General features: G+C 40.9%; 1 protein-coding gene across 2 annotated transcripts in view; it reads right to left on the minus strand.

Annotated features, from left to right (window-relative positions):
* LOC134611536 (rho guanine nucleotide exchange factor 18-like) overlaps nucleotides 1-25,016 on the minus strand; it is a 119,590-nt gene extending 94,574 nt beyond the window's left edge. For both annotated transcript variants that reach the window (XM_063455494.1, XM_063455495.1), the window contains exons 1-3: nucleotides 24,882-25,016; nucleotides 22,968-23,083; nucleotides 9,930-10,070 (exon numbers count right to left, since the gene is read on the minus strand). In XM_063455494.1, coding sequence (XP_063311564.1) covers nucleotides 9,930-10,070; nucleotides 22,968-23,083; nucleotides 24,882-24,946 — 322 coding nt within the window. In that variant the 5' untranslated portion in view covers nucleotides 24,947-25,016. The remainder of the gene's footprint in view (nucleotides 1-9,929; nucleotides 10,071-22,967; nucleotides 23,084-24,881) is intronic.
* Nucleotides 25,017-25,432: the final 416 nt, after the last annotated feature.

Genomic DNA, 25,432 nt, shown 5'->3' on the forward strand with positions numbered 1-25,432 from the left:
GGTTTTCCCCTTCTATTTCTGGCATGCCCTTCAGCCTTAGGTTGTTACGTCGCCCCCTATTGTCCAGGTCATCAATAGCTCTGTACATTAACGCTAATTGCGTATTTTGTGCTTCTAGTGCCTGTTGGACCTGTTTAACTTGTGTGAGTGTGTGGTCCTGATTATCTTCTAGTGATTCTATACGTTCCTCTACCACTTTAACTTCCGCCGCCATGTTGTCTAATTTATTTTGAAAGGAGGATTCCATTTTCTGGATCAAGGCTGCTATGTCTTGTTTAGTTGGCAGATTGCTGAGTATGGCTCTCAGGTCAGCATCTATGTTTGTGGAGGCACTGTCCGAGATGGCTGGGCTTAGTGGGGGTGAGGATGAGGGGTGCTCGTGTAGAGCTTCCGCCGCCATTTTGGGGCCTATCTCGTCGGCGGCGTTTTGCGCCGGATTTTCTTTAAAAAAATTATTCAGGGCGCCCGTTTTGACAGCGGATTGTCTGTGGGAGGCTTGGGCAGGTGTGGTACCTTTTTTGGGGTGTCCCATGTTGCTCTGTGTGCCCGATGGTCGTGGATTGCCCGCGGTCTCCTGCAGAGCTCAGCTAGTGCACGTCCAGCTCGGCTCGCGGTCGGCTCCGCCCCCAGGATTTGTGTTTTTTATGTTAGAATTAAATAGAAATTTGGTTCTCTTAAGATTACCATATCTCAAAGTATATCCATTTTAATCTGATGTAAAGGGTCTGTCCAGTCCTTATTGAAGTTAAGGTATGTTACTTCATTATACTTTGGAAGTATCATTTATGGATTCCTTCATTAGTCTATTTCTGGTCTCCAATTTAGAATAGAAGATAACCTTATTTGGGATTCTCATTAGTGCATGATCTTGTGTCAGTCCTTATTGAAGTGAAGTATGGAATATAGCCTTTGTTTGGGATTCTCATCAGATTATCTGGGTGTCTATCCAGTATAAACTCTGTACATGAACTGGTGTGTATGAACAGTCCAGTCTTTAGTATTGTCAGCCGAGTTCTTATTAAAGTGAAGGATGGAATATAACCTTTGTTTGGGATTCCCATTAGACTATCTGTATGTCTATCCACTATAACCTCTGTACATAAACTGGTGTATATTGACAGCCCAGTCCTTATTAAAGTGCTGGTAAGTAACTATATTCGGTGTGAGGCTCTACTTGCAGTATAAGGCCTTCTATTTGTCATACCAGAAAGCCTTTACATGTGGATTGCAGTTTGCAGGACACACCCGGTAAAAGAGTAAAGTCTTGCAGTTCTAATTAAATACTTCAGATGAACTGCAGGTGCTACTGGGCCTTGTGAATTGTCCTGACACTGAAAACAGGAGTCTTGAGGTTAATATGGTGGTTTGCATTCCTGTTATCATGACTTTAGAAAAACTTACTTTTATTCTTTCTTGTACATAGCTACCAACATTTACTTGATGTAAGGCACCTTCAGAGAGTTTGTCTTGTATAGTTACATAGTTACATATGCTTTTGCTGTTGATCCAAAAGAAGGCAAAAAACCCAGTCTGAAGTGCTTCCAATTTGCAACAAACTAGTAAAATTCCTTCATGACCCCAAAATAGCAGTCAGATGTCTCCTTGGATCAAGCAGCTATTACCCCACTAACTAGAAATTATATCCCTGTATGTTATGTTTTTGCAAGTATGTATCCAATTGCAGTTTAAACATCTGTATAGACTCTGACAAAACCACCTCTTCAGGCAAAGAATTCCATATCCTTATTGCTCTTACTGTAAAAAAAAACCCTTTCTTTGCCTTATATGAAATCTCCTTTCTTCAAGCCTAAATGTGTGACCTCGTGTCCTATGTATAGCCCTGTTTATGAATAGATTTCCAGATAATGGTTTGTACTGGCCCCGAATATATTTGTATAATGTTATCATATCCCCTCTCAGGGGCCGTTTTTCCAAACTGAAGAGATTTAAATTTTTTTAACCTTTCTTCATAACTAAAATGCTCCATTCCTTTTATCAATTTTGTAGCTCGTCTCTGCACTTTTTCTAGTGCCATGATATCTTTCTTTAGAACAGGTGCCCAAAATTGCACAGCATATTCAAGGTGTGGTCTTACCAGCGATTTATAAAGAGGCAAAATTATATTTTCATCTCGAGAATTTATGCCCCTATTTATACATGACAAAACCTTACTGGCCTTAGCAACGGCAGATTGACATCGCATATTGCTACCTAATTTGTTGTCTATAACAATTCCCAAATCCATCTCGTGTGTGGTTATCCCTAGTTCACTACCATTTAGGGTGTAAATTGCTTGTGCATTCTTAACCCCGAAGTGCATAAGTTTGCATTTTTCTACGTTAAATTTCATCTGCCATTTTAGTGCCCAGTCCCCCAATCTATCCAAATCCCTCTGCAGCAAGGCAATATCCTGCTCACATTTTATTACTTTACAAAGTTTTGTGTCATCTGCAAACACTGATAGATGGCTTTCAATGCCCATTTCAAGATCATTTATAAATATGTTAAATAGAAGCGGTCCCAAAACAGAACCCTGAGGGACACCACTTACCACTTTTGTCCAGCTTGAAAATTTACCATTTATGACAACTCGTTGTACTCTATCCTTAAGCCAATGTTCTACCCAAGAACAAGAATATTCATCTATACCAATTTTTTTTAGTTTAAAGACTAACCTATTGTGAGGAACTGTATCAAATGCCTTGGCAAAATCCAAGTAGATCACATCCACTGCAACACCCTGATCTATATTTCTACTTACTTCTTCGTAGAATGCAATTAGGTTAGTTTGACATGACCTATGTTTCATAAAACCATGCTGATTATTGCTAATAACACAGTTCTTCCCAATGAATTCCTGAATATTATCCCTTAGTAGCCGTTCAAATAATTTCCCAGTCACAGAAGTTAAGCTCACATGTCTATAATTTCCAGGCAAGGATTTTGAACCCTTTTTAAATATAGGAACGACATCTGCCTTCCTCCAACCCTCCGGTACAATACCTGAAACAAAAGAATCTTGAAAAATTAAATACAGAGGTTCACTTATTGCCCCACTTAGCTCCTTAAGTACTCATGGGTGGATACCGTCAGGCCCCGGAGCTTTATTTACATTAATTTTCTTTAATAGCTGTAGCACCTTGTCTTGAGTTATCCAATCACAAGTTATCTGCAAGTTTGTTGCAGCAATCATATGCATATCTCTTGTCATAGGATCCTCATTAATATATACTGAAGAAAAATAGTTATTTAAAATTTCTGCCTTTTCCCGGTCTTCATTAACTAACAGACCCATCTCTGTTTTCAGTGTACCTACACAAGTGTCCTCAAGTATTTTAAAAATGCATTGTGTAGGTATATATATATATGTGTGTGTATGTAGTCATTAACTGATTCAAACCGATTAAGGTTGAATATTTTTCTTTCTTTATTCTGGCTACAGCTGCACAGCTTGAGATATTGGGTATAAAGTATATTTCTGTATTATGCTGGTAAAATCTGAAATGTAATGGTAAATTCAGGCTGTTTATCCTACAATTCTTTATATCACAGTGTTAAAGGATGGCATTGTTTTGTTAAAATTTTCTGCACATATATAGTTAATGTCACTCTTTGCTCTGTCTATAGGTGCATATTGATATTCAGGTTTTATTTTTATTCACTTTTTAGGATTTGGTGCATTTAAAGCCTTTGCATTGAGAGAATAGTTTCTAATTGTAGGAGATCTCTCGGTGTATGATATTCTATTATGAGTTACTTGTGTATATATATATATATATATATATATATATATATATATATATATATGTGAACTGTCTTCCCTCCTTGGAGGTTGTATGCGGTTACTTCTTCCTATATTATGGAATGTTTTTTCTTAACCTTAACATGTCTTGTTCACACAGGGATTAGAATATCTGGTGTCTAAATCTTTCATCTAGAAAATTCTGTATATCTACAGTGTGACATTCTATTATTCAGTGTGTCTAAAGTGTGACACATTCTATAATTATGTATACCTATAGTGTGAGACATTCTCTAATTCTGTATATCTACAGTGTGACACATTCTATAATTCTGTATAATTACAGTGTAACACATTCTATAACTTTATATATCTACAGTGTGACATTCTATAACTCGGTATATCTACAGTAAGTGTTACACATTCTATAACTCTGTATATCTACAGTGAGACACATTCTATAACTCAGTATCTATGAGCAGTAATTTGTTCTTTTCATCTTTGATTCATTCATGTTGGATAATGTTCCAGAATTGTCATGTTATGCTTGTGTTTCTTGTCCGAAATATGGTCGGTTTCGTTCTGTATATCGATTTCCATTCATATTTTTAATCACTAATAATATAATTGATTCTGATGGGCTTGAGTTTCTTGTCCTATGCTGCTGGCCAGGCTTTAAGGGTTAATTGCCACTGCAGGCCTGGAAGGTCTGTGGCACGTTTACCAGAGGTGAATTTCTCCTTGCTAGAACTAAATATTCTATTTCTAGTGACAAGTGGAAATGTTGAACCGTGGGCTAGGTTAATTTTTTTAAATATATATATTTTTTTAGTAAAACCTTCACAGTGCTAGAATCCTGTTTCACTATTTATAATCTGTAGTAAATCATAACGGCCGATATGTTTTAGTTTTGGGCCTCTGAGCTCAATCTTGTGAGTTCTATTCCGTATTACCTTTTCCACTGGAATGTTATTGGGTTCTGTTCCTCCTGCTACTGCTCACATACCTGCAGATGAGTCGAAGGTGGACTACAATGGACCCTGAAGATAGTTCTACCATCTCTGGTAAGTCCTATATCATTTACTAATAAGAAGTTCATCTTATATCTGCACAAGATATCTGCACAAGATCTGCTATTATTTATAACAAAGGAATATTTAGAGCAACAGGATATTTTCCGGTGCTGCTTGGTTTAAGTTGTCATACTGATTTACAATTAATATCTGGTATTATCATGCCTGGTTATCCTATATTGGGGCACAGACCATACTAATCTCTGTATTCCAGGTTTAGGAGATCCAACGTTACCATAGTTCGGATTTAATATCGAGAGAATTTTGCATATTATGTTTTGGATAGATGGAGTATCTGTTCAGACGATGTGTCTGTTTTTGCACTTATTATTTAACTACTTATTTTCATCATGTTTGGTTAACTTTTTTTCATTTGCGTTTTAAACCACTGTTTGCTAGTTATCTGATACCTACTGGTAACCGTATCTTGTCTTACTATTCATAATGTTTTTGGGACAATCAAAGTATAAAGAGTATCCTGATATTTGCAATGCTTCGATACCTTGATCTTAGTGCCATAATAAGGTGCGTCTCACACAATTTCATTTAACTCTGTTGTTAATGAATGTTTCTGTTCTCAGATGTCACTATAGTCTTCTACCTTTTAAAATACTACATTACTGAATTGTTACTGTATTTCCTGTAGTCTCACACCTTGAGAGAATGTTTATTTTATTTTATTTTTTTGGGAGGTTATGTTACAGTTTCTGATCTCTGAGAAACTGGAAGAATTAGCAGCTTCTCTGATGCTGTAGTTGTTCTCAGTCTTGAAACTATTCCTGTTTAACCTGGACTATTCACTCACTGCTGGTTTGTGCCACAGTTCCTCTGCCATTTTATATCTAATACCTTTATTGATTTTCCTCCCAGTTTGCAATTATAAGGATGCCAATGTAATTTGGGTTAGAGGTCTGATTCCCTGTTCCTCCTATCGAACACTATTTTGGGTAACTTCTGCAGTTGTCTTTGCCTGGGGGGGGGGGGGGGGGGGGGAGGGTGGCCTTATTTTACATTTTGGGAAGTTTTCCATAAACTCTGCAGTCCAGAGTTTGCTTTTTCGTAACTGATTGGACGAATATTGGTGGGTGCTTGTTTATTTCCCTCCCATCAGATGTGGAGCTTGGGTATTACCCTATTGTGATGCTGCCATGGATTAGCCAGGAATAAGGAAAATTTCACCATACTTACTGTAATTTTCTTTTCCTGGATATATCCATGGCAGCATTGCATACCTCCCTTCTGTATAATTTTTTTTTTTTTTTTTTAGGAGTTTGGAACTAGACTGGAGATCCGGTCTGGTAGGAGGAGTATTTATACTTTTATTTCCTGTCCTAAACAGCCAAGTGGGCGGAGCTAACCCTATTGTGATGCTGCCATGGATATATCCAGGAAAAGAAAATTAGGGTAAGTAAGCTGAAATTTTCCTTATTTCAAGCTTTGATGGAAGTCTTGGTTGATAAATGCATATCTGTCATCCTTGTGCACTGAGATGGAAGCAGCTATAAAGTTAAAGCTTGCTTGCTTCCATCTCAAGCCAAAGAGGGTGATCACTATCCAAGTAAAATTTTAAAGCCATCACAGCAATGGTAGCATAATAGTATTGAATAAAGTCAGGCAAGCCTACGCCCCACAAGTTTTTGTAATATGGATAATTTAATCCTGGCAGGTTTACCTAATTTGGATATAAATTACTGGTCCCTTCATTCTATTAACTATATTAATGATCTATTTTCATATCCACCCTTTTATCCTTTCCACAAATTAAACAAAGATTCCACCTAAGTGACATTGACGCCTCTATTCGCAAACAGTTGGAACTACAAAATTTCGAAAAAATATATATATTTCGGATCCTGACCAGAAACGTGCCATCTCTCAATGTTACGCTGTTTTTGAGGGCAAACTAGGTGCGAAATAACCTTAAATGATTAAATGGGAGTGATTTGGGTGTGATGTTTACTGTGTCAGAGTGGCATCATTTAATATTGGCTTTAAAAGGGATTACTCATAATATTATCAATTTGGAAACTCATTTGAAATTATTATATAGATCATGGGTCGTCAACCTGGTCCCTATGTTTCAGGATTCCAGGTGGGCGGTAGGGATTTCAAGGTTGATAGTGCGGGCGGGCGGGTGCGAGCCGGCGGTACCCGTGCGACTGGGTACCGCTGTGACCATTTGCGGCTCCGGCCCGCGCGGTAAACTGCCGGGGCCGCCTTCCAAAGTGTCCATCGGGTGGCCCATGCTGTCAGGGCCACCCGATGGATGCGGATTGTAAGGGGGCCCGGTCGGCGCTGGGCGCTTTAACAGCGCAACCGGGCCCCCTGTGATGACTTCACAGAGCTGGGAGGAAGTGATTCCCCGGTCACTCCTCCCAGCTAAAACTGAGAGCCGCGCGGGAGGAAGCAGAGGGAGTCAGAGTGGGAAGCCATCCACCTGAGCCACCACTGGACCCCAGGAAAAGTCACCCTCCTGTACCTTAAAGGTAGGAAACAGGAGGGTGACTTAAATATAATGTGTGTGTTTGTTTGTGTGTGTGTGTGTCTTTGTAGGTATGTCTTGTGTGTGTGTGTGTGTGTCTTTGCATGTCTTGTGTGTGTGTCTGTCTGTATGTGTCTTTGTATGTATGTGTCTGTCTGTATATATATGTGTGTGTGTGTGTGTGTGTGTCTGTATGCATGTGTGTCTTGTCTTTGTATGTATGTGTCATTGTATGTGTGTCTTGTGTGTCTGCATGTGTGTGTGTCTATGTATGTCTTATGTGTGTGTCTGCATGTGTGTGTCTGTTTGTATGTGTGCCTGTCTGTTTGTATGTATGTGTCTTGTGTGTGTCTGTATGTATCTTGTGTGTGTATGTGTGCCTGTCTGTGTCTTTGTGTGTCTTTATGTGTGTCGTGTATGTGTGCCTGTCTGTGTGTCTGTATGTGTCTGTATTTGTGTCTTGTTTGTGTGTGTGTGTCGTATGTGTGTCTGTGTCTGTATGTGTGTCTTGTGTGTGTGTGTCTGTATGTGTCTTTGTATGTGTGTCTTGTATGTGTGCCTGTATGTGTGCCTGTATGTGTGCCTGTCTGTTATAGTGGTATTCCTTATTGCTATAAGGAAGGTTAAAAAATAGAAAAAAGGGAAAAATAGGCGGGGAGGGGAATTGAGGAGGGAGAGGAGATGAGCTGACGCACAAATGAAAAATCATATTATACGCAAACAGAGAAGTCGTCTGAATATCAATGAAAGAGACCTTCGTTTGTTCCTTACGAAAATCGAACCAGATATACAATATTTAGTCTCGCAGCATCAACCTCAAGGATCTCATTAATCACTGGTAAAGGTAATTTCAATTTACTTTATTGTTTTCTCATTAAACTTTATAAAGTTAAAAACCTTATAAACCTGCATTAAGTAGAAATAAAAAGATAAATGTACGTACATTTTTTTTTTTTTAAAACACCCTCCTTTCTAAAAAATATTCTGCATTTGCGCGAAAACTGTTGGGCGGTAAGGAAATTTTTTCAACCAAAAAGATGCATTAGTGGGCGTTAGATAGAAAAAGGTTGACTACCACTGATATAGATGATGCTTTTCTCCCTTTAAATTATATAGACTAAATCTTACCAAATCTAAATTGTGTTGGAGGGGATGTGGCCAAATGGGTACCCTGTTTCAAATTTTCTGGAAATGTCCAAAATGGAAAAATTATTGGAAAAACACTTTAGAATAAATTATCACCATCACAGAATGTTTAATTTATTCACCCCGAGTATGTGTCTCCTTAAACATTAACATGATCTAGCATATAATAAACGCGTTATGTTGGGTCATCTACTTGTTTCAGCCACCTCTTCTATTCCCTGCCTATGGAAATCGGCTGCTACTACAACTGTAAATGAAGTTCTTACTTATTTGAAAGCAAAAGATGCAAGCTTGCTCTCCGCATACCATCAGCCAGTAATTTTTTTCCCTTTTCCCTTTTTTTTTTTCTTCATCTCAATATTGACTTTATCAATTGAAGAAAGCATGACCATCTTACATATATTTTTTTTTTAACCTTTTTTTCTTTTTGTTGGGATTCGTCGTGGACATAATGTTATCTTTTAAAAAAATGTATTCCCCCCCCTTTTTTATTTTTTATATTCTCTCCCCCAGTTACATTATTACTCTATAGATATTGCAAATGCTTATTATAGGCCATTATTGTATTAAAGGGACACTCCAGGCACCCAGACCACTTCTGCTCAATGGAGTGGTCTGGGTGCCAACTCCCACTACTCCTAACCCTGTCAGTGTAATTATTGCAGTTTTTTAAAAACTGCAATAATTACCTTGCAGGGTTAACTCCACCTCTAGTGGCTGTCTACTAGACAGCCACTAGAGGTCTCTTCCTGTGCTAGAGCATCGCTGGACGTCCTCACGCTGTGTGAGGACCTCCAGCGTCGCTCAAATCCCCATAGGAAAGCATTGAAAATAGTTTTCAATGCTTTCCTATGGGGAGACCTAATGCGCATGCGCGGAATTGCCACGCATGCGCATTAGGTCTCCTCAACCGGTGGGCGGGATCAGTCTCGCCCGCCGGCCGACGGAGCCAGTAGGAGGAGCAGCGCGGAGGAGGAGACAGCGGCGAGGGACATCGCCGCTGCCACAGGTAAGTGACTGAAGGGGTTTTCACCCCTTCAGTAACTGGGGATTGGTGGGTGGGAGGGAGAGGGACCCACCAGTGCCAAGAAAACGGATCGTTTTCCTGGCACTGGAGTTTCCCTTTAATACACTTACTGTAACAGCTTCACGTTTCTGAAATCTTACAATATATTTTGGTTATGTATCTTTACCACTACATGATACAGTTTATTATATTGTTTATTATTATTTTTTCTTATATAATTCAATACATTTCAAAAGAAAAAACATATTTGAAAGTAGTATGTTGTTAGAATACCTGATTTGCAGCTTTATTAAAATGACCATACACCACGCTGTCTATCATTCTATTTGAATTCCTTCAAGTCTGCAACTTTTAGGTTTTGCTCACTGTTCTTAGAACAAGAGTATAATCAAGGTAGAGGTAAAAAAATTAAAGAAATTGGTTTTGCCATCAGGCATAGTATGTAACAAGGTTGCTCACCATATATAACATCCTGTCGCTTAATAACCTCCTTCTTCTGCTTTTTAGCATATGGAGCTTCAACGGCACTGCTCCAAGATTCTGTGTCAAACTCATGTGAATCAGCTTCTAACTCTGTCCTCACAGAGGAGTAAAATAAATCTGAAAACAGAGATAATTATTAGAGGTCAGAAAAAAAGAACAGTCATGATAAGACCTACCAGGTTTTAGCATTTCCCTCTCTGGTCTGTGAAAACATAGTTTTGCTGTGTTCTAAGCCAGCATGGTCAAGAAGTGGGGGGCTATGTTGCCTTTAACAATGGTGTCCAAGGAACACTCACACAATGTTTGCTTTTAACCCCTTAGTGACCAGACCATTTTTTTCAATTTTCTTACCGTTAAGGACCAGGGCTGTTTTTACATTTCTGCTGTGTTTGTGTTTAGCTGTAATTTTGCTCTTACTCATTTACTGTACCCACACATATTATATACAGTTTCTCGCCATTAAATGGTCTTTCAAAAGATACCATTATTCTCATATCATATAATTTACTATAAAAAAATTATAAAATATGATAGAATAGGGTATGATAAAATATGATAGAAATTTTTGACCCCCCAAAATCTGTTACGCATCTACAACCACCAAAAAACGCCCGTGCTAAATGGTTTCTGAATTTTGTCCGGAGTTTAGAAATATCCAATGTTAACATGAACTTAGCTTTTTTTGGAAAGTTATAGGGCAATAAGTACAAGTAGCACTTGGCTATTTCCAAACCATTTATTTTTATTCAAAATTAACGAAAGTTACATTGTAACACTGATATCTGCCAGGAATAACCCTTCACATGTATATATTTTTTAAAAAGAAGACAACGTAAGGTATTAATCTTGGGGTATTTTGATTCTTTTCATGCAACCATTTTATCACCAATTTCTGACAAATTTTGAAAAAAAAAAGAAAATAATTGGTGATTTTTTTTGACACACATAGAATACATGTACTGAGAACTTTAGGGGTTACTGCCAAAGAACACCCCAATATGTGTTTAGCAACATCTCCTAAGTACAGGGATACCACCCATGTATAGGTGTGTTGGGTTCTCTGGGGGCTAAAAGACCTTATTTGGAGGGTGTGCATTCCAGTTTTCCAACTTGGAGTTTTCACAGATAAAATAGAAAGGTGAACAGCGCTAAAGATCAGAAATTGTACATACGTTTAGTAGAAATACTGGCCAGCGGAGTAACTTAAAAAAAAGGAGAAACAAAGATACAAATAATGGTACAGTATGTATGAACGATATAATTCCACAAGAACAAAGGTGTTATATTCACTCACACTTTGAGGAGCTATATCAGCTCGGTGTTAAGAGCTTGGACGGAATAATCCCAGTCTATGGATTTCTTGAGGTTCCAGATCGTTGGTGAGTTTATAGGTGTAAGTATTCGTTGTATGAAAAACAAGAGTAAAATACGCCACATGGTCTAGTACGTAAATATAAAATATTGTAGTAAGAGTAGATGATCCTACTTACATATACTAGAGCAACGACCTGCTCTAGTTTGGAGAATTTCAGGTGGAATAATCCCCACCTCGGGATATAGTGGACCCAGGTATAGCAGCAAAGCAGTATTAAATAGGAAGGAGGACAAAAAAAAATGACTGGATGGTTTAAAAATTATATATACTTTAATACAATAAGTAAAAAGTGAATAATACACTATAAAACCAGTCCTGTATAAAAGTCCAAAATTCTTCCTCACTTGACGCGTTTCGCCGAAGCTTTCTCAAAAGTGAAGAAAGCTTCACTTTTGAGAAAGCTTCGGCGAAAGTCCAAAATTCTTCCTCACTTGACGCGTTTCGCCGAAGCTTTCTCAAAAGTGAAGAAAGCTTCACTTTGAGAAAGCTTCGGCGAAACGCGTCAAGTGAGGAAGAATTTTGGACTTTTATACAGGACTGGTTTTATAGTGTATTATTCACTTTTTACTTATTGTATTAAAGTACCGTATATACTCGAGTATAAGCCGAGTTTTTCAGCCCATTTTTTGGGCTGAAAAACCCCAACTCGGCTTATACTCGAGTCAGAGTCTGTATTATGGCAATTTGCATTGCCATAATACAGACTGGGGGGAGAGGGGGGCTGGCAGAGCTGTACTTACCTGTTCTGCAGCTCCTGTCAGCTCTCTCCTCCTCCGCGCCGTCCGTTCAGCACCTCGGTCAGCTCCCAGTGTAAGTCTCGCGAGAGCCGCGGCTCTCGCGAGACTTACACTGTGAGCTGACAGAAGGAGCTGCACGGACGGCGCAGAGGAGGAGAGAGCTGACAGGAGCTGCAGAACAGGTAAGTACAGCTCTGCCAGCCCCCCTCTCCCCCCACTGAACTGCCACTGGACCACCAGGGAAGGAGAGCCCCCCTCCCTGCCATATATCAAGCAGGGAGGGGGGACGGAAAAAAAAAAAAAAAAGAAAGAAAATAATAAAAAAAATAATAATAATAAAAAAAAAAGGGGTATAAGGACCACTATGGGAGGGGGGGGGGGGTATAAGGACCACTATGGGAGGGGGGGGTATAAGGACCACTATGGGAGGGGGGGGGGGGGGGTATAAGGACCACTATGGGAGGGGGGGTATAAGGACCACTATGGGAGGGGGGGGGGTATAAGGACCACTATGGGGGGGGGGGGGTATAAGGACCACTATGGGAGGGAGGGGGTGGGTTAAGGACCACTATGGGAGGGAGGGGGGTATAAGGACCGCTATGGGAGGGAGGGGGGGGGTATAAGGACCACTATGGGAGGGAGGGGGGGGGTAAGGACCACTATGGGAGGGAGGGGGGGGGATAAGGACCACTATGGGAGGGAGGGGGGGTATAAGGACCACTATGGGGTGGAGGGGGGTATAAGGACCACTATGGGGTGGAGGGGGGTATAAGGACCACTATGGGAGGGAGGGGGGTATAAGGACCACTATGGGAGGGAGGGGGGGATAAGGACCACTATGGGAGGGAGGGGGGGTATAAGGACCACTATGGGAGGGAGGGGGGGTATAAGGACCACTATTGGAGGGAGGGGGGTATAAGGACCACTATGGGAGGGAGGGGGGTATAAGGACCACTATGGGAGGGAGGGGGGGTATAAGGACCACTATGGGAGGGGGTGGGATAAGGACCACTATGGGAGGGAGGGGGGTATAAGGACCATTATGGGAGGGAGGGGGGGGTATATGGACCACTATGGGAGGGATGGGGGGGGATAAGGAACACTATGGGAGGGAGAAGGGGGATAAGGACCACTATGAGAGGGAGGGGTGGGATAAGGACCACTATGGGAGGGGAGGGGGAAGTAAGGACCACTAGGGGAGGGTAAGGACCACTGGGGGAGGGGTGAGTCAGGACCACTGGGGGGGGAGTGAAGGAACACGGGGGTGGGGAGGTAAGGACCACTGAGGGAGGAGGAGGGGAAGTCAGGACATATGGGGGGGGGAGGGGGCGGCAAAAAATGTTTTGCCTACGGCGGCAAATATCGTTGCACCGGCCCTGCACACACTGCATTCACACACTGCATTCATGCACACACACACACTGCATTCATGCACACACACACTGCACTCATACACACACGCTGCACTCATACACACACACATACGCACACACTGCATTCATTATACACACACTGTAAATAAATATTCAATTAATAAAAAAATTTTAGGATCTAATTTTATTTAGAAATTTACCAGTAGCTGCTGCATTTCCCACCCTAGTCTTATACTCGAGTCAATAAGTTTTCCCAGTTTTTTGGGATAAAATTAAGGGCCTCGGCTTATATTCGGGTCGGCTTATACTCGAGTATATACGGTATATATAATTTTTAAACCATCCAGTCATTTTTTTTTGTCCTCCTGCTTTAATACTGCTTTGCTGCTATACCTGGGTCCACTATATCCCGAGGTGGGGATTATTCCACCTGAAATTCTCCAAACTAGAGCAGGTCGTTGCTCTAGTATATATGTAAGTAGGATCATCTACTCTTATCTACAATATTTTATATTTACGTACTAGACCATGTGGCGTATTTTACTCTTGTTTTTCATATAACGAATACTTACACCTATAAACTCACCAACGATCTGGAACCTCAAGAAATCCATAGACGGGGATTATTCCGTCCAAGCTCTTAACACCGAGCTGATATAGCTCCTCAAAGTGTGAGTGTGAATATAACACCTTTGTTCTTGTGGAATTATATCGTTCATACATACTGTACCATTATTTGTATCTTTGTTTCTCCTTTTTTTTAAGTTACTCCGCTGGCCAGTATTTCTACTAAACGTATGTACAATTTCTGATCTTTAGCGCTGTTCACCTTTCTATTTTATCTGTCCATTTATCACAAGGTAGAGGGAACACCTTGTTGGTGAACTGCTGCTCACCCTTGAGAAGAGAGCGCTTATTACCCTTTTGCATTGGAGTTTTCACAGCTGGTCATCATGCACCCATATTCTTTTAGGGATATTTGTGAAGCCGGCCAATGTTATTTACCCCCATCAAACCATATATTTTTGAAAAGTAGACACCCTAGGATATTTCAAATGGTGGTATTTTAACACTTTCCATGCAATTCTACCACTAGCCTTTGTCAGAATTTGGGTAGTCATTGTTTTGTCTTATTTTTCTCTCACATTGTACTTTATGCATGGATTCTAAGTTCTGGCTGTTACTGACAAAGAACACCCCAATATGTGTTCAGCAACAACTCCCAAGTACAACAGTGCCCCCAATGTACAGGTATTTTGGGTTTATATAATGCATATATACAGTGGTGTATCCTGGTTTTGTGCTGCCCTAGGCATGACAAAACTCAGGCACCCCACTCCCGCCTTCTAAATACACATACACACTCACTGACAGATACTGGCATTGAGGGTTAGGCGCTGGCCTTAGCTATCCTAAGTAATTCTACGGTCCCGCGAGGTCTACACCCCACCTCAACACGGAGGTTTCAGCCCCACGACCAAATCATAGTTAGCCACCTCGCTCGCCCTTCTTTAGGGCTACAGTTAGGGCTTCCCATGTCACGGCCACACGTTTTGAATCTCTTACAGTCACAGAGAGGCCGACATCCTGCCACCTCGTTCAAGTGGCCACAAAATCCCCTCGGCGCAAATCATAGGTAGAGCCTCTCTCCGCCACTTGGCACTAGCAGGGCCTCACCTGTCACTTGGTACTAGTTAAATTCTTCGCTTCGGCACTACCTAGCAGGCCAGTTCTCCAAAGGTCTCATCCATACCTCTAAGACACATTACTTATCCAAATCATTATTTCTTTTTCAGAATGTCACAAGTATCCATCCCGATAATCGGTCTGCTGTTGGACGAAATACCCAGCACGCCAGTCTGGCCAGGGTCTCCATAGGAATCCCTCACCCCTTCTACCACCCTCAGTTACCTGGGATTCTGGTACATTCCAAAAAATATCAGCATTGCTCTGACGCAGGGGTATCCCCTCCCCAGTCACTGCCAGTAAGGCAGAACACTAGCTAGCAGACACACACACTCTCATTGACAGACACGCATTACATACTAACAGACACACACACACACACACACACTCACTAAAAGACATGCATACACTCACTAACAGACACACAGACTCACTAACAGACACACTAACAGACACACACACACTAACAGACACACACTAACAGACACACACAGACACACACACACAGTGAGTCTGTGTATGTGTCTGTTAGTGAGTATGTGTGTGTGTGTGTGTGTGTCTAATAGTGAGTGTGTTCGTATGTGTGTGTGTCTAATAGTGAGTGTGTTCGTATGTGTGTGTATCTCTGTCTGTTAGTGAGTCTAACAGACACACACCCAGACTCACTAACAGACACACAGACACACACAAACACACTCACATTTTTAAAAAAAATATTTAAAATTCAATCCCTCTAGCCTCTCTACCTTTGGTAGATTCTTGCTTTCCCTGGGGTCCAGTGGGGCTGCTGGGCGGCCAGCAGGTCACTGCAGTCGGTGAGGGAGCACTGATTCTCCTGTTCAGCTCCCTCGCATGCCGCATAGTGATGCCTGGTACGGAGTTACGTCATATTCCGGCATCACTGTGGTGCGTGCAAGGGAGCTGAACAGGAGAATTAGTGCTCCCTCGCCGCCCGTAAAGTGCCGCCGCTGCCCCCAGGACAACAGTCTGGCAAGGCATTTGCCAGTGCGAATGGGGGCAGCTTTTTTTGCCGCCCCCAGAAAGTGCCGCCCAAGGCAAATGCCTTGTCAGCCTCGTGGTAAATACACCCCTGTGTATATATATGTTGGAAGGCCATTTGGCCTGAATTTGTGGGAGGAGTTATGATCCTATTTAAACCCTACCCCCCCTACCCCCCCTACTTACCTTTGTTGTGCAAGCTATTTGTCTTCACCATAGCAACCAGCACTTCCGGTCCGTTGTTCCAGCCAAAGTCAGTCAACAGTCCGTCGCCAGCAGCTCCTACCTCCGTCTTCCATGCCCGTCCACCGGCTTCTACCCGACTTCCGGTCACGAGACCGGCACGTCCACGTAAGCATAATGTGGGAATTAGCGTTCGGCTATTTCCCACGTTCGGGCCTAAAAACGCGGGGATAGGCTCCCTTCATTACTTACCTATTCGTGCTGTTACTCTGTTCATGTACTTCCACGTTTGTGTGGTTAACAGCCGAACGCGGAATACACACACTTTCATTTACTTTCGTTTAATTCTATGTATCGTACGTACACACTAACCCTATGTTCGTCTGTTCTTTCGTACATTCGTTCAGCCGAACAAGTTCGAACTGCTTTTACATGTAACCTTTCATTTATTTACAGCAGCTGATCATTCAATTGGCTTTCGTTTAAATCCTTTTGTGTGTTCCATTTACCGAATGCGGGAGTTCTTTCTATTTAAAGTACTCCTGTTCATTCGGTTAAGTGACGAAGGGGGCAACAGTGTTTAAACTTACTAATCTACTATAAAATATCTAGTTATGTCTCTTTACTTATACCAAGCACTCACATAATTATTTTTCCTATATAATGTTAAGTTTATTATATGGCCCCTTAAGTCATCATTGGGTGAAATATGACTCTTTCTTTTATAATTTATGTATATAATACACCTCCACTTTCCTCCAATCAGCCTTCAAGAAGCTGTATCCCAGTACCCTGTATTACTGTATCAGGTAAGGTTTACCAGATCTCTTTTTCCCTCGTGGCCTCATTCAGCCTCCACGGCCTCATTCAGCCTTCCCACCTCCCAAAGTGGGTTCTAAAACTTCTAACAGGCCAGTTCTGAGATTCCACACCGCGTTTAAAACATCAATCACACAAATCTACACCACCTTGCTACTACTTATACTTTTCTTCAAACAGAGCTCCAAGAAGAGGTACCCAGTATCCTGCATTTCGGTAACCGGTAAGAAGGTTTACTATTTTTACGTTTTCCCTTGAGACCTCATTCAGCCTCCACGGCCTCATACAACCCCCCACCTCCCAAAGTGGGCTCTACACTTCAAAAACGTACCACAGCTAAGATTCCTCACAAAATGTCAACAACAATCTCAATCATAATCCACCATATTACCACTATATTTAACGGTATATGTTTTGTCATTTATTTCTACATATCATTACTTAGACCTGTGTCATTGCCACCAACTCCTATGCCATCAACAACCTACAGGCTACCTGGTTCCCTGCATTGCAGTATCAGGTATTGGTAATCTTACTCACTACGATTACGTTTCTCCTTAAGGCCTCACTTTGCCTTCATTTAATTCAAAAAATTCACATTTATGGGAACCCAGGGGCTTGTCCCTAATTTACGGACCAACGTTCAGGTCCCTCAGCTTACCTACGTTTGTACGTTACAGTATCTCTGATACACACCTTCTCATACGTTCAACATTTTTACACTCATTATATAAGTGGCACGCCTCAGGCCCACTAGTCATCTTTTTCCCTCTAAGGTTTCCCAGAACGGGCCCGTTCCCTACAGACGCAAGAATATATTGTAATCTTCCGGCGCGTTGCCCAAATAAAGAGGACAAACACTCAAGGTTAAGTATCTACATACGTTACATCACACCATTCTAAGAGACAAGCCCCATTAGGCTAGAGAACTGGCATTGAGGGTTAGGCGCTGGCCTTAGCTATCCTAAGACCTACCACGAGGTCTACACCCCACCTCAACACGGAGGTTTCAGCCCCACGACCAAATCATAGTTAGCCACCTTGCTCGCCCAAGTATCCATCCCGATAATCGGTCTGCTGTTGGACGAAATACCAAGCCTGCCAGTCTGGCCAGGGTCTCCATAGGAATCCCTCACCGCTTCTACCCTCAGTTACCTGGGATTCTGGTACATTCCAAAAAATATCAGCATTGCTCTGACACAGGGGTATCCCCTCCCCAGCCACTGCCAGTAAGGCAGAACTACACTGGCTCACAACGGCTCAGCCCTAAGTTCCCAGGCCCGGCTCTAGCTCACAAGGGCCGTCAGCTTACTCCTCAGATTCCAATCAGGAGACCCCAGTTGCTATCCTGGCCAGCCTCCAAATGATTAACAGGCTGATAAATGGAATCGGCTATAGCCACACCAGGTGTTTCAATAAGCCCGGCAGGCGCTCACCTGGCGACCTCAGTCATACAGTCTGGCTTACCCTCCCCGTCCCCCACCACCCACTATCACTACTCCATATGTCTCACCAGCCCACCCTGTTCCAATTTCCATGGAGAAAGTAATTCTCGATGGAAAGGACGTTAAACTAACATCACCACTTAAAGACTCCCTACAGTACAAAGGTTATATTCTTGGTGACATTTCAGTACTCCAAAGTCAGACACCCACGATCTGTTTATAATTGCCTCTCACATAGAGACAGCTACTTCCACTTCTCACCACCCCTTCAACCCACGCACTAGTCAGGGAGGTGGCCAGAGGGACAAGATGGGCTGACCATTTCATTTCTGGGGAAGGCTCGGGTGCACTATGACTTTAATCGTGGGGTATGCTATTTCACTACATGCAGGGTTTTGCACATCTGCTCCAGTACCTACACCTAGTCCACATACGCAGCCCATCTGTCACCTAAGATACGCCCAACTAAGGTTAACATTGTTATCCTAATATACTATCTGCATTTACACCCAGCCAGGCATCTGGTAGATTCTGGTGCTGGGTTTCTCACAGGGGTTCACACGGGCCTTATCGCCATTCCCAAAGGTACACTCGTATGCCCTAACCTATTATCTGCACCCATTGACCCTCTTACGGTGGACCACCTTCTGTCCACAGCAGTCATACGCTGGGTTCACGATCACCTCCTTACGGTCTTCACACTTCTCATCTTGGCGTACCATTCCCATTGATGTAGACATTCACTATACCCTATAATACGTCTGATCATAGACCTTTTCTGCACCGCACTCTTCATCCATTCCCAGCATCAAACTCCTTCATTCCCGCTATGGAGTTCTCACTGCACTACGCAAATCGATCATGCAATACAAGCTATCACTTAGCAAGTAGTAAGGCTTGGTTGGGCAAGATGGACTTATCCGACACCTTTAATCTACTATCTATTCACCCTTCACTATGACACCTGGCCAACGTTCGGGCGGCCATCCTCGCTAACCATTTTGTGGCTATTTTCACAGGCTGACTTGGCTGGCAGCAACCTCTCAGCTCTTTTTAGTCTGCTTTTACATTGAAGCTCTTTCACGCTCAGTTTAAGGTCTCCTTACGACCTACTACATACCATCCAGGATACAACCTTTTCATGAGATAATCTTGGACTAAGCACACAGTTACACCTCATACAGATACGCACGCTTCACGCAGTTTCACGACTACTCTATCACTCACGCCAGGGCTTTGTATATTGTTCCATGTCACAAGTAGAGTTTGCTTGAATCAAGACTTTTTTAAACTATTGTACTTTTTGCCTTTTTCTCTAAACCTACATATCAAGCATCTTATTTATACCTCCTATGCTGTCACTCCGTTTTACGTATCCAAGGTCAGCCACACACTATCAGTACTAATCCATTACTTCATGTCTAAACATTCCATTAAGGTAAGCTACATCATGGCTTCCTTCGCTGGTCTCTCATTTTCGCAGAAGCGCTGCATCAGCGTTTCCAAGCTCTTACACCCCAGTCCACATCACTAGGTGATGGGGCCACAGGTAATCCTCAGCTTAGTTACATATATACCTCAATCAGAGTAAAAGCTCCTTACTAGCTTTCAGTACACAAGCCGTATTAACTTGCAATAAAGTGTGTTTTCTTTGAATCCTCTTTTTGCCCTCTTTTACAGGCCTACTCGTACGTTGGTTTCGGCACACCTCAACCAACTTTGCTTCTCCTTCTACATTCCATTACGTATTAGATCAATTCCGAGCACAAGTTGGAAGGCCATTTGGCCTGAATTTTTGGGAGGAGTTATGATCCTATTTAAACCCTACCCCCACCTACTTACCTTTGTTGTGCAAGCTGTTTGTCCCCACCCACCTACACCCATTTATATTAACAATTCACCTTTGTGGGCCCTCTTTTACAGGCCTACTCGTACGTTGGTTTCGGCACAGCTCAACCAACTTTGCTTCTCCTTCTACATTCAATTACGTATTAGATAAATTCCGAGCACAAATATATATAATATCTCATTATAAGTGTATATTGAGATATATGTGTATATAGCTCATAGTATACTTATAATGAAATCATATATAAGCATTATATATGTATAATATATTACAAAATGGCTCCTATTGCGGCCATGTGATCATGGAGATCACATAGCCATGAAGGGCTGGGGTTGCCGGAGCTGCTTCAGGGGGACTGCTGGCATTGGATCGCCAGTCCAGGTAAGTCCAAAGTTCCTATTTGCCGTTTTTTAAGGGGATATATGTATTTATAATGTCATTATAAATGTATTTTGATTGAAATATATATGTATATTACTATCAAAACACATTTAGAACCAGGTACGTCCAAGGTTGTTAACGACCGCTTTTTATTGGACGTACCTGGTACGCCCCCAGTCGGGAAGGGATTAAAATGGACTGGTAATGGAGAGCTAATTAAAAAGTTTACCTTAACTGTGGTGGAAAACCATAGAAAGAGGCCTAATCACGGACAAATGTGTGAAGTGTGTCTGTTGATATGTACTTGACACCAAATCATATATTGCAGTAAATAAGCAGGAATAACAAGGACCAATTGTATGGATTATATGGGAAGAAGAGGTGCATAGCATAGAAAAAAATAAAATAATCCATCAATATACAGTCATGAGAATAAGAAAGAACATCATCTTTGTACTCATCTGCAGGTCTTAGAATTAGGTAAATACTACCTCAGATGAACAACACCACATGACATATTACACTGGGTCATAATTTATTTAACTAAAACAAAGCCAAAATGGAGAAGCCATGTGTGGAAAAAGTTTACCCTTATTCCTTCCATTGGAATTAAGAGGCTAAATAGCAGACAGGTGCTGCTAATCAAATGCCCTTGAATAATTGATACGGTGTACTTAGTTTTCACACATGGCTTTTCTATTTTGGCTTTATTTCTGTTAGATAAATCATGACACAGTGTCAAATGTTGATCATCTGAGGTTGTATTTACCTAATTTTAAGACCTGCTGCGGAACAGATGATTGTTGTTATGTCCTGACATGTAAAACCATAGAATTCTATGGTCACTTTCATGGGTGTACGTTAGTTTTTCCATGATTGTAGTAAACAACATTTTGAGCTTTAAATGTTTTACTAAGGACCAAAAACATGTCATCCTGCTGAACTGGTTATGATGCGAGGATCCTGCTCCTGCCATCTTTAATTCCAAAACTTTGAGGGGAGAGTTTTACCTCCCTGCTGTCAATCAGAAAGCTAGATGGCTGGTCTTTTTTTAGCACTATAATCCAATGAACTTATTTCCCCAACAGCAGTAAATGCTCATGTTGGCAACATGGAATTAGACACTGCTGCAATATCCCCACTGCTGCAATATCATTGGTTATGTAAACTGCATAAAACAGCCTCTGCTAATAACTAGAGCAAAACATGAACAGCTAACAAGAGTAAGCAGGAGAGGTTTTTCTAGTGACTGGCATTTTAGGATGTGCCCTACACGTGTGCTACTGGCCTTCCCGTTATTCACTGAATACAGAAAACACAAAAAGCAAAGCTAAAAGCACATATATCCCCTTGTAACAGACAGGGAATTCCTATGGGTGGATCATCTGTCTTTCTTTACTTGACACAAACTTTGCTAGATAGGAAAATGGTGTTGAGAAACTAGGAGGGTAGCTACTAGCAAAAATCTCTTACACTTATTTTAGAGGGAGCATTTGTGATAGTCAGGTAACCATATCTTTAATGCATATATTTGCTCACATTTTTATAGATTAGATGTACACGAACCTGAAACAAATACTGGTATAATTACTAAAAAGGGACCCAGTCAGCCAACAAAACATTAACATATTTGTTTCAGAGCGCACAATGATTTAAAGCATTGAATACTCATATATTCCTATTAATTGCATGAAAATTTACTGTTTCACTTCACATTCTAAAGTATTGTAAGTGCCTAAATATTGTGATGTGGCAAGACTCATTATGTTGAGGTTTAAACTTTAAACATTGAGCTTTTGGTGATGCAAGTAATGCTTGTACCTCAAAATATTAGAGTGCTAAATCTGAGACAAAACTTTAAATAAGAATAAATAAATAGTATTGGTAGTGTTTTAAAATACAGACTTGTAAGGGTTCGTGAGAAAGCCCCAGTAAAGAAGAAAAAACAATGTGCCCAGCTTTGATTCATCCTGCTGAAGAATTGTTATATCTTTTGATTTAAAAATAAAAAAGGGTTATCATTATTAACGCAGAATTAACTGCTACAATTTGGGCCAAAGATGCAGCAGAAATCCAGATCTGTAACTACTGGTGGTCTATCATGTAAACAATGCAAAATTGTACTATATTACAAAGCAATTACAGATAGCAGGAGCCTGAAACTCACCTTCCACAAATATGGAATCAGCAGTGGAAGGCGCCAAGGAAATACCATCATCTGAGAAGATTTTTATCTTGGAGGAAAAAGCTGAATCTAATTCGTCCATCTCGGTTGTTGATCCACTTTGTAGATACAAACAAATGAAAAAAAAATATTAATCTAATTTGACAATCAACAATACACACACACACACACACACATATATATCAGTACATACCAGGTGTTTTTACTTTGACAATGACTGGTTTTAAAGCAAACAGACTAACCTGCAATAGTATAATAGTACTTTTAATCTGAATAAAAAAAAAAAAAATTAATTGGATATTTGAACTCCAAATTGTGCCCAGAGGGTTAAATATTGATTTTGAGATTGGATCAATTCTCTAGGGAATTTGTTCTCAATATGCTTTGTTTACTCATTTAATAAATATTACTTCTTGATATTGTTTTTAAATCACATACTTTAAGTATGTTTTCTCCTCCCCTTAACCTTCATATTTTGTTCAATATTAACATTGTGGAATTTTATTTATTTTTATTCCCTTTTTCTTAATTTTATTTTTAATAAATTTTTACTTATGCTTTATCTTCTCGCTCTTACTATACTCATAACCAACATGGCAACTCATGAACTCAATACTGGACTTTGCGGTGATATGAACTTATTGGATGACCATACCCCACAGTAAGTGGAGTTCCAGACATCTTACTTGTGGGAAATCTCTGAGGACACTGCGGCTAGAAAACTAACAGCACATGTTTAGGAAGAACATCATCAGCAATTGTCACAAAGAGAAGCCATGGACGCACGGAAATTGCGTCACTGGAAGGTGACGCCATCAATAGCAACATGTGACTATAGCGATCTGGAATAGACACACGGCCATTTTAAGAAGGTCATACGCGTCTATAAAGGGAAGCATAATCTACACTCCATGTTGGGTGGGGCAGAAAATTGCAGGTCTCAGTCCATATATGGACAGGGGTGGGTTTTTAGTTAAATTAACACACCTGTATTGTTTTTAGTAATATGTGAGGGTATATAAGGACACTTGTTCATATGTACAGCTACGTGAACCTGAGGAAGGCATATGTTTATGGTTTAAACGTGTTGTGCTTTATTTTATTTTGTTTGGTCAATAAAGGTTTTTTCTTTACTGACCTGATTCCTGACTTCTTAAACAGAAGAACCTTGCTGCTTTTTGGAGAACTGGGTGATGAAAATATCTTCACTCCAACGTCAGATTACTGATGAAAATGCCAGCATAGTTTAGAGCCAACTTATATGGGCTTTTAAATATTGTGAGTGTTCCAAGTTATTTTATTAATGCATTTAAATTACACATATTGCCCAATATTCACAGTGCATAGGAATTATCTATCACTTATATCCAGAACACTATATACCATTGTGTGTGCGATCACCTTATTCATTTTTCAATTATGCAATAGATATTGTCAACATGGTTACTCTACGAACTCTAGCTAAAATAGCCGAGATGTAAGTACAGTTTTTCAAAATCTGGTACTTTAGACTAAATTCTGCAGTTTTTGTTTTACAATTCAGTTTCACATTTGATTTGTGCTTCAAACTATGCTGTGTTATATAGGCCAAATCGCTCTATAACCACTGCTCCCATGACATAATACTTATTATTTGTACTTCTTATTTATCCCCTTCGAGAGTAGATATGGTGACAATTCTGACAAGTCTATGCAGGTCTATATGTTTCCCCGTTAGAAAAAAAACAATGTCAAATTAATATTTTGAAATACCAGCTTCCTTAACAAACCAAAAGTAAAAAAAAAAATGAAACCAGTTTAGCATGACTTATGTGTAAACTGAACTCCTCACAGTTTGCCAAGTCATACCCATACTGTTGTGAAATGTGGATGGATGGAATACATTGTTCTTCTTACCTTGATCTGTAGCCTGAAGTTGCCTGTATTTCAAATCTCGAGTTTCCTCTATGAGTAACAGTCATTCCGAGGCCCCGTGTTTGTGCATGAGTCCCTTCTAGTCCCACGATGGCATAGCGGGGATGATCCTTTAGAGAAGCTGCAAATGAAGCAAAGACTGCATTGGAATGAGAGATACTGGCATCTGAATCAAAGGTTCTCTGTGTCTTCTGACGCAAAGCAGAGAAGATATGAAAGGTCAGTAGCTCGTTCTCCAGCATAAAATTTCTGCCCCATTTCCTTGGGTAAGAACTGTACAGAGATATCCTGGAAGGTGCAGCTTGGCAACCGGTTCCCCTTTCCCTTCTGAGACTGGCATTTCCCATGCTGATACCACTGGCTGCTGCAAAATGATCTGATATACTGTCAAAAACTTTCTAGTGAAGATTCTAGAAAACCTCCTGCTGCTCAACAAACCATTATTGACTAAATCTGCACGGCTGGCAATGAAAAAGACAATTCCACCTAGGACTTATTAACACCCAGTAGTAGCTACCAGATAAATGACTATA

Source organism: Pelobates fuscus, chromosome 5, assembly GCF_036172605.1.
Source record: "Pelobates fuscus isolate aPelFus1 chromosome 5, aPelFus1.pri, whole genome shotgun sequence".
Lineage (NCBI taxonomy): Eukaryota > Metazoa > Chordata > Amphibia > Anura > Pelobatidae > Pelobates > Pelobates fuscus.